This window comes from Gavialis gangeticus, unplaced genomic scaffold, assembly GCF_001723915.1.
Source record: "Gavialis gangeticus isolate Ggan-Ray unplaced genomic scaffold, GavGan_comp1, whole genome shotgun sequence".
Classification (NCBI taxonomy): Eukaryota; Metazoa; Chordata; order Crocodylia; family Gavialidae; genus Gavialis; species Gavialis gangeticus.
The window spans coordinates 68,767,211-68,786,031 of NW_017729034.1; the positions used below are offsets into that span (position 1 = coordinate 68,767,211).

General features: G+C 41.3%; 1 protein-coding gene across 1 annotated transcript in view; it reads left to right on the top strand.

Annotated features, from left to right (window-relative positions):
* Positions 1 to 18,821, top strand: part of PARK2 (parkin RBR E3 ubiquitin protein ligase) — a 1,789,008-nt gene that overhangs the window by 672,988 nt on the left and 1,097,199 nt on the right. Inside the window, exon 3 of the mRNA XM_019526940.1 lies at positions 2,410 to 2,629. Within this exon, the coding sequence (XP_019382485.1) occupies positions 2,410 to 2,629 (220 nt within the window). The remainder of the gene's footprint in view (positions 1 to 2,409; positions 2,630 to 18,821) is intronic.

An 18,821-nucleotide genomic window follows, 5' to 3' on the forward strand; every position in this document is an offset into this window, starting at 1 on the left:
CGTCTTTCTTTCCTGACCCCAAAACTTGTTACATGGAATGTATACATGTGTGGGGTAACGCTGCCTTATAATATAAGAATAATTAATTGATATTAAACAGAAAGTTGCAGCCCATGTATAGGTTAAAAGATGAAAAGTTTTTTCTGAGGGACAGTATGCAGTAGCTTAAAGAATTGAAAAGAAATGTGCATTCTTCAATATCATCTGAAATAACCAAAAGTTCAAAGAAAAGCAGTACCTGGATTGAAAAATTTGAAGAATATAATCCTAAACAGTTTACCTTTTTCCGAGTATGTTTAAAACAGAATGGTATGGCAAACTTAAATTTAAAAAAAGAGTTAAATTGACTGTCAATACTATAAATAGGAGGATTTCAGAAAAAAGTTGGAAACAATTTTAAAAAAAATCAGTTCATGCATCTGGCCTCAGTTTACATATATCATAGACAGGTATGAGCAAATACGTGGAAAAATTTCCCCCATCCCACACACGCGCACATTTTTAAAAATTCCTAACAACCTAATTTGTTTTGAATTTACTTTACATAATTACAAAAAATAGTTATATTGTGTTATTAAGAGAAAAGCTGTTTCTTGAGAATACAAGGATAAAGCAAAATTCCCAGTTACTCATAGCAGTGGGCTTATAATGTCTGATAGTTATTTAAATTAACTATTAGATTTTGATAAACTGATGATTATAAGTGAATTTTCATTCATTCACTTTTTAGATTCAACTATCATATACTTTTCTTTATTTGACTGACTGTCAGTGTGTGGCAGGGCACTGTTGGTGCCTGCCACTTTAAGAACCAAGTAGCTGGCAGGTGATTGATTGCAGCAGCCATTTTAGATCCCAGGCTGCTTATATAAACAGGGCAGTTCGCTGCTAGCAGCAAGGCTGTATGCAACATTCTGGAGGTAAGGGGAGGAGCTATAGGGGATGGTTTGGAGGCTCCTGGTCCTGGGCAGGACGGCACCCTGCCAGGATTGGGTGGGCTGGTGGGGCTCTCAGTGGTGCAGGACCTCCCAGGAAATGCCAGGCCAGTTATCACCCCGGTGAAGGGTGGGTAGGGGCACCTTAATCCCAGCCCTCACCTTCAGGGTCATTTACCATCAGAGCAGTGTAGACCAGCTAAGCTTCAGGAAGGACCCGAGCCTGCTGGGGGAGTGATCCCACAGGGCCAGGTGTGCTTCCAGGAGCACCTGAGCTGGGAATGGGGGACCCCGATCCCTAAGTGCAGGCAGAAGGTGTAAACCCAACCAAGGGACTTAACTGGTCAATGCTGGGGCCAGGACTGGAAGGGTCAAAAGGGCCAGGGGCCCACCGCGAGGGATGCCCATGATAAGCAAAGAAACTCGGGGTCCCGAGTGGCCTGAGATGGGGTCAGGGCTTATACAGAAGCCGAAGTTCCCATGATTGGGGCCACAGCTAATGGGCAAAGGGGACAGTTGAACCAACTGCCTGAGATGCCACCTGCGAGGCTTGGGCTGTGGTGTAGGGGTGGAACAGAGCCACGGATAGCCCCCCCCCCAATATTGGAGTGTAAATGGGCAGCCTCCTGCCTTAATTAACAACATAATTACAATAAGGAGACAGGCGGGTGGTGTGCCCAGAGGCAGGTGGGAAACTAGCTCTGTGGCTAGCCAGGGACCCCCACTTTGCCCCACAGTGGCTTTTTAAAAATTCTTTTAGGTTCAGTTTTTACAATTTTTATTTCCTTAACCTAAACAGAATGACCTCCAACACATTTGTTTGAAGTTTAGCATGATTAATTAATGTAATTTCACTTGGTATTTATTCCTCTGTGTTGTATGCAGTAACATTTGCACCAGCAAAAAGACAAAAAGGAAGCTCGGCAGATTTTGGCAACATTTTTCCAAGCTATAGCAGTAGTAGGAGAGGATAGCATTGCTTCCTATACTGATATTCTCACAAGCCTGTGTCCAAGCAGTTGCAAATAACTTGAGCAGTTATTGTCAGGGAAAAAAAATCATGTGCATCAATATTTTTACTAACATCTTAAAGTTTTTTTTCATCATTGTCTCTACAAATGCATTTTATATGTTGAATATTCTCTGCATGTGACTTAGTAAAATTCCTCTCTTTTTGGACATTTTCTTTGTCAGTTCATTCTTCACCAGAATTATTCCGAGCTGTTGGCTCTGGTCCACCATTTCCTTGTTAAATGTTTACAATTTGTAAGTGTTGCGACCCTGGTGCCAGCACCAGTAATCCTAATTCTAACAATTTACACTTGTCAGTTTTCTTTAAACTCCATTACTGCTCATTGAAATGCTACATGAAATGGATTGGAGAACATTTAACATGTAACAAATTGGAGATACAGGAAAATTTTCCTTTATGTCACATTTAATTATATATTGGGCTTTTGTTTTTGTTTTTCAGAATTGTGACCTGGCCCAGCAGAGTATAGTTCACATTGTTCAGAGTCCAAATGAAGATGTGCAGAAAAGGGCCAAAGCTGGTCATATTCCCCTGGAAAGAGAACCTAAAAGCTTAACTTGTGTAGACCTCAGTACCAGCATCCTTCCATCTTACTCCACAGGGCTAGCTGTTATTTTGGATACTGCAGATGATGGCCTTCCCCTTCCATCTGACAAATCAGGTAACTCACTGAATATTCATGTTTCAAAACTCAATTACACACTGGAATCTCTCCTTTGTAGAACAACATATGGAATGAAAAAAAAACTTTTAGTTTTCTTTTTTTTTTCAAGTAAACAATATTAGGACAATAATATATGGTGAATATGCAGAGGAGCACCTAATATTTTTTTCTAACAGTACATGATGCCTTTGGTTGGTTGATGAATTGACTGATTATAACTTCTAATACTTAATATTACAGATGAATATAAGTAAGCAAAAGAAGCAAATACCATTTATCCTTAAATATGTTAGCAACAGTTGCTTTTGCTAGAAGTGAAATAGATTATGCATTGAAAATTTAATTTCCAAGCTATCGCAATGTTTTTATGCTCATAAGTTTTAGTAAAATATTTCTATAAAGCAGTTTTTGTGACATTACAGACAAACATTAACATATAAGAACAGATGGCTTATGCTGTGAATTTTGAAATTTTTTATTCATAAAATTATTGCTTGGAATATTTGGTTTCCATTTTGGGTATCTCTATCAAGCACAGATGAAGCAACATGCAAACTAGTCATTAAAAATATTAACAGCTGCTAGATATGTTACACTTGAATTTGATCAAGGGGCTACATGAATGGAATTAAATGATTGGTGGTCCCATTCAAGTCTCAAATTCAACTTTACTGAAAACATAAGCAATACCACTACTCAGGCAAAACCCAAACAGTCTGTAAAAGTATTCTTATGTAGGCTTTCTTAACGACACATGATGACTTAGCTGAGCAGGCATCAGCTGATCACATTTTTGACCAGTCTGGTCTCCATTGGCTTAATAACATCTCGCCAAACTTGAGTTGTTTCCTTAGGCTTTTATACTCTTTCACAGCCTGTTGGGGGTAATTACAATAAGGCTCTGGCCTGCACCTGCCCGATGTCTTACCAGAGTACACCATAAGGCTGGAGGACCACACCGCCGCTATCAATCTCTGGTGTTTTGCTCTCACCTTCCATGCCTTGATATTCTTTTTAATATTGGGAACTGGATATGGGGACTGATGGAGGTCCTGGCTGGTCCTTTCAGAGGGTTCTCTTCATGGGGCTCCACCTCCCCTCACACCTCACCCTTACTACTTCCCAGGTGATACACGTCTGCGTCCTGATTTTGCCTCACCCAGATATGTCTCCAGCAGTTAGTCACTGGCTTATTGAATGAATGCATCCATGAATTTAAAGCAGTTCATGCAGGCTTCATAAGGCCATCTACTTGGATTAATTTATTACAGGTTCAAGGGTCAGTCCATTCAGATCTGCTCATTTAGGGTCCATAAGACAATCAACTTAAATCTAATTCATTCCAGATTCATGGGTCAATCAATTTCAATCAGTTCATTAAGATTCCATAAGATAATCAACTTAAATCAATTCATTCCAGGTGCCTGGGTCAAATTATTTTGCTCTCTGTTGTAGAGCTAATGACCCAGCCTGAACAGCAATTCCACCTGGGTTTAGCTTCACAGGGCTGGGACCAGCGGGGCTTTTTCAGGGATGGAGATTTTCCTCTTCTCCCTTTCCCTGGCACAGTGAGAGAAAACGATACTCAAAAAAAAAAAAAGAGAGAGAATCCCTCCTCCCCTCCCCCCCCAAATCAAGTGGCTGTGCCCCTGAAACTTACAGACCCACTCATGCTGACAGCTCTTTCACTCCCTCTCTCTGCCAGCTTCTTGCCTCCATTTTCACTCTTTTAGTATTCACCCAGCTGGACCTGTGCAGTTTCTTGGTGCTCCGTATCCAGGGTTTTGCCAGTGGTCTTCCAACCATTCTGGCCAGTGGGCCTGCTTTCTTCACCTGTGGCTAGCCATGGGGCACGGCTGACTGGGAAGGTCTCTGGTGTCCACTCTTCCAGCCTGCTGTGGTCCTCCACCAGCTGCCCCATTCTGGAGCCAGAAATACCTTTCTTTGTGCTCCCTTCACCAATCTGAAAGGAGCACTTGCTGTGGAAACACAGTGGCATGCTCCCTACTGAAGATGGACTCCTCTCTATACCTGCGGTAAGTATCCCACTTTCTTGATCTCTGGGGCTTCCTCATGACTCCAGTCTTCTCCCCTCACACAGCCTTCTTCTGCCTATTCCATATAAGGTCATGCTGTGTGTTTTCACCAGTTACCTTTTACAGCAGTGCTTTCCTAATCAATTTGTCACTCTGCCACCTTCAGCCTATTTTTTTCTGAACTTACTTTTTACCTACTAAGCTATGCTTGGGCTTGTTTTGCAATTGGAACCAGCCTGGGTCCCATCTGTCATCAGGATCCCAAGTCGGTTGTGCAACAGCCAGGACACAGCTGTGGTGCCTGCTGCCGCCTGTGCTGCAGGGATCCGCAGTCATGCAGTGGTCCCAGCTTGAGCCCCTCTACAAACCCACCCATAGACCACACATCCCCCCACTACTCCCCATAGCAGGTGGGTTGGGGTGCCTTAACCTGAGTCCCACCTTTGGGTGGGTTATGTAATGCAGGGAAGGCCAGGTAAGCTTCCTGGATCACCTGAGCCTGCTGGGGTGAGTGATTTCACAGGGCCAGGCACACTTTGCAAAGCACCTGAGCCAGAAATGAGGGACCCTCGATCTCTGAAATCAGGCAAGCAGCTTAGGCTTGCCCTGAGGGACTTGACTGGTCAATGCTGGGGCCAGTACCCAGTGAGGGGTCAAAAGAGTCAGGGCCCCACTGTGAGGGATGCCCACAGAGCAAGGAAGCTTGGGGTCCCAACTGGCCTGAGACGGGGCCAGTGCCGAAGGAGGAGCTGAAGGTCCGACAGAGGGACTACAGCTAATGGGAGAAGGGATACAGTTGAGTGTAGCTGCCTGGGATGCCACGTGCAAGGCTTGGGCCACAGTGAGGGGTCGAACGGAGCTGTGGATACCCCCTCTTCATATCGGAGTTCAATATGGGCACCCTCCCACCTTTTTAACATCTTCATATCATTATATCAAGGCATGGCAGGGGAGTGAGGTGGGCAGCTGGCCCATAGATAGGAGGCAGGCCGGTGCTTGCACCAGGCATGAAAGCCTGCCCCTGTCTAACACATCCACCTGCAGAGGGATGATGCATGGCAGCTCTTAGTGCTTACCCCAGCCTTGCCTTTTGATAGTTGTCAGTTATGCCAAGGCAGTTTTTCAGGCCTACAGATGAGCTTTTAAAACTGATTATTGAAAGAGATTCCCAAGGAACCATATATCTTAGAAGGACCCCTAAAATATTATATCAGTCTTCGAAGACACAACATCTCTGCTATACTCCCCATTGAAAACTATGTATTTTCCAAATAAATATGAATCACTCTGTGGAACAAGACTGAACTAAGTAATGACCGTTTTTGGTAGTCCATTGAGGATGCCTTTTTAAAGAACTTGGTACACAAATGCTGTTCTGTACCAAATTGGAAAACAATATTAGAGAATAGCAAACTAAAACTTCTGTGACTAACACAGTCAGAAAACCCATATACAATATAAGGGTTATCAAAACTATTAAAATAACTTTGAGAGAATTTTTGGAGTAAGTTGTGCAGAAAATATACAATTTATGGGAGGGTCATAGAAGTGTTCCACAACTGACTTGATCAACCTCTCACTGCCAACTAATGATGAATGAGTGCAGTTTAGGAACAAATTAGTGCCTAGCTTAATGATGCACATCTCACATTCTGAATGAGTAATGAGATAAGAGCAGGGCATGCTGATTTAAATCTGATCAGTTGGGGACATGTTTTCAGACTGGGCTAACCAAAGGAAGAAGGGTAATGTGAACTGCTTGCTGCTGCTTTTTTACTTATATTTTCATCCCTGCATACAATATTTATATAGGGTTAATAGCCCTGATGGACTTTGCAGGACAATTTACAAATATTCAAGGCATCAAGATATTTTCATGGGGCTCATATACACATGCATTAATGCAGCATTGCTACTGCACATTTAGTTTTGTAACTCTAATATGAGGTACTACATAAATGTGCAGTAGCTGATGCTAATACACAGTAGCAATGGCTCACAGCTTTTTTTTTTACTCTTAATATGCAGTAGACTAACTCTTCTGCACATTATTGCATTAGCATGGTTTTTGCCATGATGCCCTAGTGCATAGTAAAATTAGTGTACTGTGCATTAAGCATCTTGTATAGATGTGCCCATGGAGTTACAACTTTGTGGCAAACTGTTCCTTTCTCCGTGAGACCTCTGACAAAAGAAAATATGTTCCTTTTCTGTTGCAGATATCCTAATGGCAGGATGATAGTACAGCAGGATGTAGGCTACCATTGTCTGTGGACTACTAATTTTTGTGATGCAGTGAAATTCTTTCCATAGGAACAAAATAAAGAGCAATGTGGTCAGGCTGACAGTACTTGAACATGAAATAATTCATTTCCCATCCCCCCCCCCCAAAATAGTACCACATAGGCAGCTACAAAGTGAGCTTTTTTTTAATCCTTCCGGTAATGTGGCTCACTCACCCCTGTAGGTGAGAAAGTAATAGCTATTCCAGTAGCTATTTGGTTATTTGTCTTTTTGCTGAGGCTGCTCATAAGGCTGTCAATAGAGGTGGTAATTTTTGTGTGCTAGGGGCACATCAGACCCCTGGCCCTGGAAGCATGATCCAAATTGATAGGGTTAAGTGTCTCAGATCTATGTACACCAAGTGCAGAGACCTATGTGCTTCCAAGAAGTAAGTCAGTGTTAGATACCTACTCTCTCTACACATAAAAGGGAAAAACCTAAATGCCTGCAAGGGACTGTCCAAGGAGCTCAGGGTCACTTGAGCTACCCAATAGGAAACACTAAACACAGGGACTTAGATGAATTCATGCTCTTAACTTAGGTGCTTAAATCAGACTATGCATTAAAGGGGTCTCCATTCACTTGCCCAACCTTTTATGTAATTACCTAGTGAAAAAGCAGTCACCAGGGGAGTAGAAGCTTCATGTTCTAGTCCTTCCTGAACATTATGAGATTCAAACCCACATCTCCTGATTCCCCAAAAAGTGCCCTAACCACCTAGCTTGCAATGTTAGCTGGGTAATTGGGTAGAAAGAAATGCAAAAGATAAGATATCTGATGGGGACCAAGTAAGAGGGAACCTGACACTATAGCCCAGTGAAGAGTGCTGCCCTTCTGAACTTCCTGATTTACAGGAGCTGGACTTGGTGCTGAAGAGTACCTGCTCACAGAATCCCATTAAATAGTAGACTCATCTTTGCAGTCAGGAAAGGTGCAGACTGGGGATGTAGTTATCTGCAAAAAAAATTCAGGGCCTGCTCCTTGGCTGCCTAGAAAACACCTTCACCTTGAACTGCAGTATCTTTATGATGAATTGGACCTTAGTGAGTGTATTAGAATGGAGAAAGTTCTTGAGGACTGGACTGAAAGAAAGCTAACATTGTGCCAGTGCTTAGAAAGGGTAAATGAAATGGTCTGTGTAATTATAGAACAGTGAATACAGGACTCCATCAATACAGAATTAAAAAGGGTAATATAATGAATGGCAACATGGATTTATGGGAAATAGATCTTGTCATTTTAACATTATATCGTTTATGTTGAGGTTACAAGTTTAGTTGATAAAGATAATTATGCTGACGCAACATACTTCTTTAAGGCATTTGACATGACATCTTGATTAATAAATTAGAATGATAGACAATCTTCATGGCATGAACTTAATGGTTTAAAAAGTGGCTAACTATGAGGGTAAGAAGTATAATTGTGAATGATGAATCATCACCGAATAGATATGTCCCTACTGGGGCTATGTGGCCTTTGGCCTTATTTTATTTAATATCTTTATCACTGATCTGCAGAAAATATAAGATAATTACTGTTACATTTTTCAAACTAGATGAACATTGAGGTAGCAATAATTAATAAAGAAGGAATATATCATAGCACAGGGAGATTGTTATGCCTGTAATTAACATCTGTACAATTACTACTTGGATACTGTGTCCAATTGTGATGTCTGCACTTTGGGAGCATTGCTGAAAAATTGCAGAGGTTTTGGAGAAGCGCCACAAGAATGATTAAAGGATTACAAAGCATGCTTTGCATTAGAAGACTGAAAGTGTTTTATCTACTTAGTTTCTCAAAGAGAAGGTTAAGGGTTAAGTTGATCATGGTTTATAAATAACTACATAGGGATCAGAAATATAATAGTTGTGGGCTCTTACAGTTAGAAAGCTAAGAGCCCTGGCAGAGGTACATTTATGGCATGATTAGTGTGATAATTGTTCCATAAATGGCAACATGCTTCATGTTGAGCCACTTTATGGCATCATAAAGTGGCAAACCTGCCTGTAGTGGGACCCGGGCTGAAGGGTCACACCAGGGTGGTGCCCAGGTGCCACGCTCTCAACGGGTGTTTACTACCCTTATCTATATCCTGCCTGCTATGACTTGTTGTTAATGAAAAGGATATCAGGAGGTGGTATCTGACGGTAGTGGGTTATGCTGAGATGGACACAGGCCTCAGTGTCTGGGCATCTTCTGTAGGCTCTGCCTCCCTTATACCCCACCCCTCTCCAACTGGGTGTTCTGATGATGCTACCGGAGTAGGCATGTGGTCCTCTAGGCATGTGCCTTCACATGAAGGAGGAAAGGTTCAACATGGAAAAAAAACCAGGACAGTTTAGAACTAATGTCAGCTGGCTGGGTCCTGCTATTCCAGCAACGGTTTACCGCCAATGTTGTTAGTACAATATAGAAATTAACAAAGTAACACAATATAAAGTCATGTCCACCATTCATTCATGGGCCTAGCTTCAGCCTTGAAATATTATGACCTCCCATGAGGCCCTGGCAAGTACTTGGCATCCAGCATCTGCAGAGTCATCAGCTTCCTGTGGTGGAAGCAAAGGTTGGGCTAGCCTCTGGGGTGTCCTTGGCTCCAGTGAGGATATGCAGTGCAGTCGGGTGCCTATGCCAGAGTCCCCCCACTGCCGAGGCTGGCACCCTTCTATAGGGGAAGTTCCAGGTTTGTCTGAACCAACCCAGACCCCTGCAGGCCCCCACATGCTCTGCTGCTGCCAGGGGCTGAGAGCCCATGCAGGGTTCACCATTGTCTGCAGCTATGGCTCCCAGGCTTTAGGTGGTTCCAGGCACTCCAGCTGCCTGTTCTTAGCCCTGCCCAGGCTCCAGGCCTGTGTGGAGCCCTGCTTCCTGCTCCCAACCCTTCTTGTGGGACAGGCACGTGGGTAGTGCATCACCTACCATTTCTCTGCCTTGCCCAGGGGCAAGTGTGTGGGTGGGGGCATGCTGCCTGCCCACAGATCTGCTGTTTACCATTGGAACAGTGCAGGATCCCACTGGGTGTGGATCATCCCGGAAGCCGTTGTTCTGGTAAGTGTGGGGGCCACACCAGGTCCCTGCTACACTGCCACAAAAATGTTGCACATGTAATGTAGAACACCTTTGTGGCTGGTTTGTATGGTGCTTTAAATTAGATATGTGGTATGCACCTCAGACCTGGGGTGCCTGGTCCCAGACTATCAGCTGAACTTCAGAATTGGTCAGAGGGTAATGCTTGGGTCAGGGACATAACCACATGCCACCTGCTCTAGGGGATTGGGCTAGGGACAGCCCTGGTTCCTAGTATGACCCTGGAAGTGACGTGATTGGGATCCAAAGGCAGCTATGTCCTACCCCAAACACTGCACATCCTGCCATGCATATGTGGTATGGTAGAATGTGCAAGTTTTCAGAGAAAGCATAAAACACCTCAGATCCCAAGTGTGCCATTATTTTGACATCTGCCAGCAGCCTAATATATAATCATATGCAATGGCCAGTGAAGTTAGGTAAAATAATCATACTCAATAACTCAGTGAAGTTAAGTAAAATAAAATTAGATGAAAATGTTTTACTGTAAGGAGAAACAACCATTAAAACAAATTATCAACACCTGATGACTTTTAAATCAAGAGTTGATCTTTTATTAGAATATATATTCCTATTCAGCCACAGCTATTGGACTTGAAATAAGAAATAAGGGAAGTCTTACAGCCTTGGTTGTGCCAAAGGTCAGGATAGTTAATTACAATATTCACTTCTTACCATGAAGTCTATGACCCTGCTAATCTAATACCTCATCAAACTAATCTGTGATGTCCTCCAAAATAGCAAACTGACTTGACAAATTATATTTTCTATAAGCTCATAGAGGGGAGTAGACCTCTGTTGACAAAGTGGTACAAAAAGGCCTAGCAATGAAACTCAAAGTTTGGGTTTGTTTCTTTAACACATTGGTAGGAAAGGCCTCACAAATATGTTCAACCCATCTTCTGTCAATATTGAGAAGAACAGGTAGAATATCCTAAACTTTTTCTGAGTGTAAAAATGAGATTAGCAAAGCTCTAGGGGTGTTTATAGACGTGTTCCATGAGTTGTGGGGGGAGGTGCTCTAATGAAAGCACCCGAAGCGTCACGTGTATCAGTGTCCCTGCTCTGAAAAATATTGGTGAGGATGTTTTAACTAAAGCTTGTCTAATGAGCTTTAGTTAAAATGCCCCTGCCACCATTTTTAAGCTTGAGAATGCTGATACATGTGACATTGGAGTCTGCTGGAGCACAATTAATCAAGTTTGCTATGACACGTTGCATGTGGGTGCCCTAGGGTTCTGAGACTTAAGTCCTAAAAGGATGATCTTGTTGTGTGTGTGTGCATGTACGCATACGTATGAGAGAGAAACTAACCTCAGAAAGGAAAACTTAGGATTTAGAGCTTGCTTATCCATATCTGTACAGTCTTCTGTGGAAAAATCTGATGAGGTGCAACAAATTGACATTTAATTGAAGCTATCACTGTAATTGATAGGAATGATATTTGAGCTTTCAACAACTGTTAGTTATATGTTATTTTTGTTTTGCTCTTTTTAATGTATAAGGTATTTTTTTAAATCTCTTCTCATATAAATGAAGTAAAAAACAAAAAACAAAACCAGCCAGGCATCCCAGCCTGAATGATTTAGAAATGTTGTAAAGTTGTAAAGGACAAGAAAGTGTGTGTGTGTGTGTGTGTGTGTGTGTGTGTGTGTGTGTGTGTGTGTGTGTGTGTGTGGAGGGGTGGGGGACGGGTGTCTGAATTCTGCTTGAAGCAAATGGCCAATTCAAGTTTTTGAAGTAGTTTAGAATTACTTCTCGCATTTCTGAAACTTATACTGTCAAATTAGTTCCAGGTCAGATAATGGTATGATGTGCATTTCCACCTTCCCATTTTAATATGGCATTAGACTGAGTATTCCTAGACCTAAGACACACTGCTGTTTTTTCTCATCATCTTCTTGAGAATATCATCAAAATGTGAGCACTGATCCATCCAAAATGGCCTCCAGCATTGCATGAATATCTATATTGATACTTCGGGACATGAACCTTTATAACTGCTCAGCAACTGAACCAGACCAAACTAAAACAAGGAGAACAATGCACTTATTTTTGCTGTTCATAACCTATTTTTAGCCATCTGCAGCTGAAAACCAAATATCCATAAATCTACTATTCATTTGAAAAATCAAAAAAAGTTTTCGATGCAGGTTTCTCTGTTGTGATTCAATAAAGTTTATAAAGAGGAAGCATTTCAGAATAAACAGGATTTTTTATGTGTATGTTGGTACAAATCACTGATGGATTAATTATAAAATAAATTAATGAATCACATCTACTTTAGGTCCACAGTCGTGTGAATCAATAATCTGAGGAGGGTAAAGCAGTATGCTGTTTAATTTGCATTAAGTAATTAACTCATTTTTTCAAAGTTTTATCAAGCTCGTAATCTAATAACAGCAGTCAAAGTGCTTACTCTGAGCTTGCTATCTTAAATTTCGTTACATACACCATTTTAAGCAGAATTACAAAACTTTATTAATTCCATTCTTTTTGACAGATATTCACATAATGGAAACACCATTGTTTTATAAGCAAAGGGAATAATTAATTTAGTGTGGAACAGATGTATTGTCTTAGCAGATGAATTAAAGTAACTAGTTAGTTTTTGATGGTATTTTCTGATTTGATGCACTGACAGTTTACTGTTACAATAGGATTAAATCCTTTAGTCAGTTTTAATTTAAAAGGAAACACGTTATGTGGTACATTGTTTTAGTCTGTGTTTAATTGGGGCTTGGAAAAGTAGTTGTTTGATCAAATTTGTTGCCTTAAAATGAAGTGCAAAATCTATTTGAGGTATAATCCTACATTGATAAATGGTAGAAACTAAATGGCAAGTCTGTAGGTGCTGTCTCTGGCAGGATGCATAATCTCAGGAGTAGCTCCCAAAACACCATCCCAAGATCAGCAGGAAGTATGTGGAAAACATTTAAAATCTGCAATGCAGAAGTGGGAAGAAAGCAGTGGACCATAACCTGAATATGAGCCAACAGTGTGCTCTTGTTGGGGAAAAAAAAGCCAGCAGTATACTGGGTTGGATCAATAGAAATGTCACCTGCAAATCAAAGGAAATGTTTTTCCACTTTATTCAGTGCTGATGAGGCCTCAGCGGGACTATTGTGTCCAGTTGTGGGCTTCACACTTCAACAAGGATGTGGACAGATTGGAAAGAATCCAGTGCAGAGCAACAAAAATGATTAATAGGGGGCTAGAAGACATGATTTATGAAGAATGGCTGAAAGAGTTATGGTTTGTTTAGTCTGAAGAAGAGAAGACTGCAGAGGCATTTGATAACAGTCTTCAAATACCTGAATGTTGATGTCAGTGGGATTTTCTCTGGGGCACAATAGCCTCCAGCTGCAACAGAGGATATTTAGGTTGGAGAGTAGGGGGAACTTCTTGACTGAGGGTGGTCAAGAATTTGGAACTTGCTACTTAGAAAAGCTGTGGAATCTCCATACTTGAAAATTTTCAAGAGGAGATTGGACTGATACTTGTCTGGGATAGCTTAGTAAGGAATGATACTTTCTTAGACAGAAGGCTGGACTAGATGATGTTGCAAAGTCCCTTGCAGCCCTACTTTCCTATGATACCTATGGGAAAGAGCTTCCAGGAGTGTCACTTCAGCAGCTCTTGCTGTAGACTGTGCAAGTGTACAGTATGTTCTTCCTTCATGAGCTGCACAGTTCTGCTAATCTTTTGATGAATGATGAAGAAGACATTTTGGCATGGCTGTACTTTCACCCTTCCTCTCCTTGTCCCTTTGAAGAGCCTGGCTGCATTATCAGCAATGCAAGTACCATAATTCTGATAGTCCCTAGTTGTGCTTTTAAGTTTTATTCACCTCACGTATATGTCAAAGGACAATGGAAAGAATTACCAAGGGGTTGGTAATGTTACCATTCACTCTAGAGGAAACACTGATTCATGAACACATTCTCACACCTATACCTGTTTTCTTCCAAATTGAGCATAATAAACATTGTCCGTGTCTGAAGCTGCTTTTATCTGGAGATTTTGTCTGGGCTCCAGCCTGGTTTCCAAAAGCTTTATTCTCAGATGTTTCTATTGCTGTGGTTCTCAAGCAATCCAGCAGTGAAGAAAAGGAAACTCTCAGAGCACCGGTGATCTATGGGGAGATCATTGGTTACATGAGGTAGTCTCCTCCTATTTATTTTGAGATATTAAACTATATTGATGCCAGATTGAAACGTATTAAATTCTTGTCTAATGAATTTCCCAATTAAATACTTGCTCTAGTGTCCACAAAGTTCATATATGAATGTGAAGCAGGGTGGGAAAGAGGGAACCACAGGGCATGCTCTCTAGTTGCATATTATTCATGGTATGATGTTTTGAGAACCTCTGTCCTAATTTGTTGCACATTTTCACACAGTAAGTAGAGTGGTAATTTTTTTGTATACGTGTTAGATCAAAATAGAATTAGGATAATGGGGCAAAGAAACTGGCATATTAGACAAAATCATCGGTCACTCTTTCCCTAGTACCCTTTCTCTAGCACTGGCCAATCCTGTAAAAAGGATATCCAGATAAAAAGAACTCTGATTTTGTAAACTACACTCAATTTTAGAATTCTACAATTAGAAAGAGTGTTTCTGGTTGGCTCTCACTAATAATCAGTTTATACCTTGAACCTTGAGATTTGATGATCCTTTAATTGTGTGTCTTGGCATGTTGCCACTAGTAGATATGGCATTTCTTAATCTGGTCTTCTTTGAAATGAGCTTTCTAAACAACATTCAGTATTAACTAATTAGCGCTGGAAAGAGCTGATTCAGCCACTAATAATTCACCATGGCTTTTTCTGTCAAGTCATTTTTTAAAATTACTTAATCTTAAAAAAATATTAACATTATTCCATTTCAATTATGACTGTACCAAAAATATTACCATTACAAAGTCCTTGAAAGTTGACTCTGACATACAATGTGCCTTCTTTTAGGGTTTTCAACCCTTCACACTCACTGCCACACCATTTTCTTGTACTCATTGTAAAAGTTTATATCCCCTTTCGACCTTCCAGCAACAGCAGAAAGTGATTTTATAAGACATTAGCATAATGGAACCTTTTCAATAAAATGATAAATTGAGTCCATTTTAGAAAACAGAACATACACTTGGTAATTTATTGCAGTCAGTGCCATAGCAGGGACCTCATTCATATCATATGCTTTCAACTCTGCTGAGAAAGGTACCATTTCCCACATCTTTCCTGTCTTCAGTATTCCCTAAGAAGGGAAATGCTTTTTCTAATGAAGCCAGTAGCACTTTGGGGAATGCTCTCTTTACATGACATAATTATCTGTCATGAACATGTCTAATTACTTTGTTGTTTTTAGGGCCCCTTCATGTTAATTTAAGTCAATAACATTTGTTAGCTCCCTCATGTCAAGGGATGGGGAGGGAACATTGGCGTCTCCTTAGAATGCATTTTGATTGCTAGTAGGTGAGAGCATAGATGGGTTTTCTTTTGCAAACGCGCAACTCCAAATCGTTGTGCAACCAGATGGTGGTGACATTTGTAGATGGCAAATGTTCTATTTTAATTAAACAAAGCTATGCATGTTATCTTTTCCAAAATAATTGTTTGTATAAATTAATTGTTGGTGGTAAAAAATGAGCTTACATTTAGGAAACACCTCTTACGTGCAATGCACACAATAGATCAGGAACATGTACAGTTATTCCTTTTTTTTTAAACAAAATAAATCCAGTTATAAGAACAAAATAGGAATGGATGCTTTAAATCAATTAAGAAACAGTGATTACTGCTACTGTGTGCCTTCAAAATTAGGCTGCATGATCTCTGTTACAAGTTCTTACTGCTCCAAATGACATAGGGGATTTATTCTTTTCTCAAAGCACGTGCCCGAGTTTCATTAACATCATTGGGAGTTCTGCACACACAGCAAGGACAAGGGGAGAACAGACCTATTAAAGACTTGATCTACAGAAAGTAATTACATGCAATAGATAGTTTCGTAAATTCTGTTGATATTAAACAGTAAAAAATAGCCATTCAAAACAGAGCCTACTCTCTTGTATGTTCTGTATAAGGACAAATAACTTTAGTGGAACTAAGTTTGAATTTCTTGGAAAGAAAAATGCCAGTATGTATGGCAGGGGTACTGGGGAAAAAGTGACCAATGATTTTGTCTAATATGCCAGTTTCTTTGTCCCATTATCCTAATTCTATTTTGATCTGACGTGTACAAAAAATTCATAACTTTTTCTAATTTGGGGGATAAATGTAATGCTTGTGATAGGTAAATGGATTAGTAATCCCAGAAATTGAATTTTTATATTTATTCTCAGACCAGTCACAGCAGTGGCACTGCAGGTTCATTTATCGTTGTACTAATATGCCTTGGCTGAAATCCTGATCCCACTGAAGTTAATAGGAATCTTACTCCTGACTTGAGTAGATTCAGAATTTTACTTTTTGATTCTTGTTACATGTTACACTGTGAGCTAATCAGTGGTAATGTTGGCTCAAGTTTGGAGCAGTCACATATTCAGGCCAGTAGTGGCTGGGAGGACTGAAAGGTAAGAATGCTGCCACCTCCCATCCCCACATTCTAGGGTCCCCCTTGCCCAATTTGGCAAACCAAATTAAAGTAACACCTGTGAGATTTGGGCATGGCTATGGGGTAGACTGGAGGCCATGATTAGAGCCCTTAAGGCACAGCTAGCACCAAAAGGGCTACAATTATTACTCTGAGGTGATTCAGGTCTGTAGGGCCATGACCAGTGCATGGAGGACCAGCTGAGTGCCATTAGGGTGAGTAGCAAACGTGGAGAAGAAACTTTTATTAGCAGACTGAGAGCCCAGTGATAAGAAGAACCAAGGGCAACCTTCCTATTGAGCTATAACAGTTACCTCAAAGCATGGCAGGTGAGTCAGCAAAGGGATTGCAGTAGGATTGGCAGGCCAGTCAATTGACCAGTCAAATATTATCAATTGACATGTAATTTGACTACATATTTTTGACCTGTCAAAGATTATAGCAATTTTACAAAATACTACTTTTTTGTAGTTATGTTGACAGAAATATGACTTTTTTATTTTTTTTGACACATTTCTTAATGGAAAAATTGTGCTTTTTCTGTGTATTATTTGGACCTACTGGCATTTTTTTTACAATTTTTGACCAGTATTTGGCCGGTCAATTGACTGAACTTTATTTGACTGGTCAAATGCTAGCCCTGTGCTTCAGAGCTGGAGTGAGGGGCAGGATTTGTTTAGTCTCTAGGGGGTACTACAGCTGCCCTAGGGGGCCTGTCCTGTCACTGGAGCCAACCTTCACACTTCTTGGACATATGGCCTTGCTCTCTACCACTGAGCAGTAGAATAGCATGCTCCAGTTAAGGCCTAGTTGTCTCTACCCTACATTGGTCAATATGCTCTTCTATGTGGCCATGTGTGTCATATCATGGATTCTGACCCACACCTCTGTTTTAATTTCTGGTCTTGAGTAATATTGGTCCATGCACTTTCAAGCTCACTAGACCTCCTTCAATATCTGGGTCTTTCAATCTTCTCCAGTTTGCCTTAAATTTCAGAATCTCTTATGGACAGTTTGCCATACCATGGTTTCTCAGGTGGCATCCTTCTAGCAAAGAAAATGGGCCTCAATTTCTTGTCAAAAGCCCCACAGTTGAGTAATCGGGTTCTGATCTACTGCATTGCTTCTAGACCTGTTTGAATTGTTTTTTTAAATAGTTGAAGTTAATGCATTGCCAGCAGACACAGAGGCAATTTGGGGTACTATCTGAACTGCAGATATGGCTAGGTGGAGACTCTGGGTGCAGACAGAAGTGACAATTTTCACCCAATCTGACCACAGAAAGCAGTTTATAGCTGTAACCAAACACAAGTGCACAGTTGCAGACAGCTTCAAAAATGGCCAGTTGGATGAAGATCTTGACACCCCATTCCATGAGGTATCCGAGTAAGAAATTTCAAGATGTAGCATCTTTTGTAACTTGTGTCTGTGGTGCTTCCACCCTGTCATCATTTTCAAAATGGAAGAGGGAAAGGGAGCAGAGGGATTTCAGTCTTGGGATTTATCACCCCCCCTGGAGTGTGGGGCAGGTGTATTGGAGTCCCCCACCTGAGGTGGGGGGGTCTCCAATTCACCCACTCCACCCTTCAGCACCAGCTGGGGACCCCCAAAATGAGCTTCCTTCACTGCCTTTTCCCCCTCCTGTTCTGAAAGCAGTGAGCACTGGCAGAGAGCCCTGACTATTGCTATGGGAACCTGGCTTCTGGCTCCCAGCCCACAGCTAGATTTCCCTGCCCCTTGGAAACAACAGTGAACTTCTGTTTGGTCTGGGGTAACATTGTAACTCAGAACACTTTTCAAAGAGCACCTGTCTGCACCCTCTGACTTCCATTGTAGAGGTCTGCCCCTTACCCAGATTGCATGATTGTTTAAGCCTTCTGAGCCCTTCGTGTGTATGCTCTTGTGCTTTGGTGAGATGTGCATATGCTCATAATAATAATTCACTCCATCCAGAGCTGGATTTGATTTAGAGATCTTGCTCGCAATGACCTGGCACAATCATCACATGTGCATGTTGGAGACAGAGCTTAGGGAGCAGGGGAAGTTCCCAGACTGCTTGAGCTGGTGTGACCAAAGAAAGCAGAGAACTGCATTTACATTTCAAAGCAGAACCTGTAAGAGGTGAGAGACCAGAATATCTGAAAAGAGACACAGACACTGAATGCATAAGAGTCATGTTATATC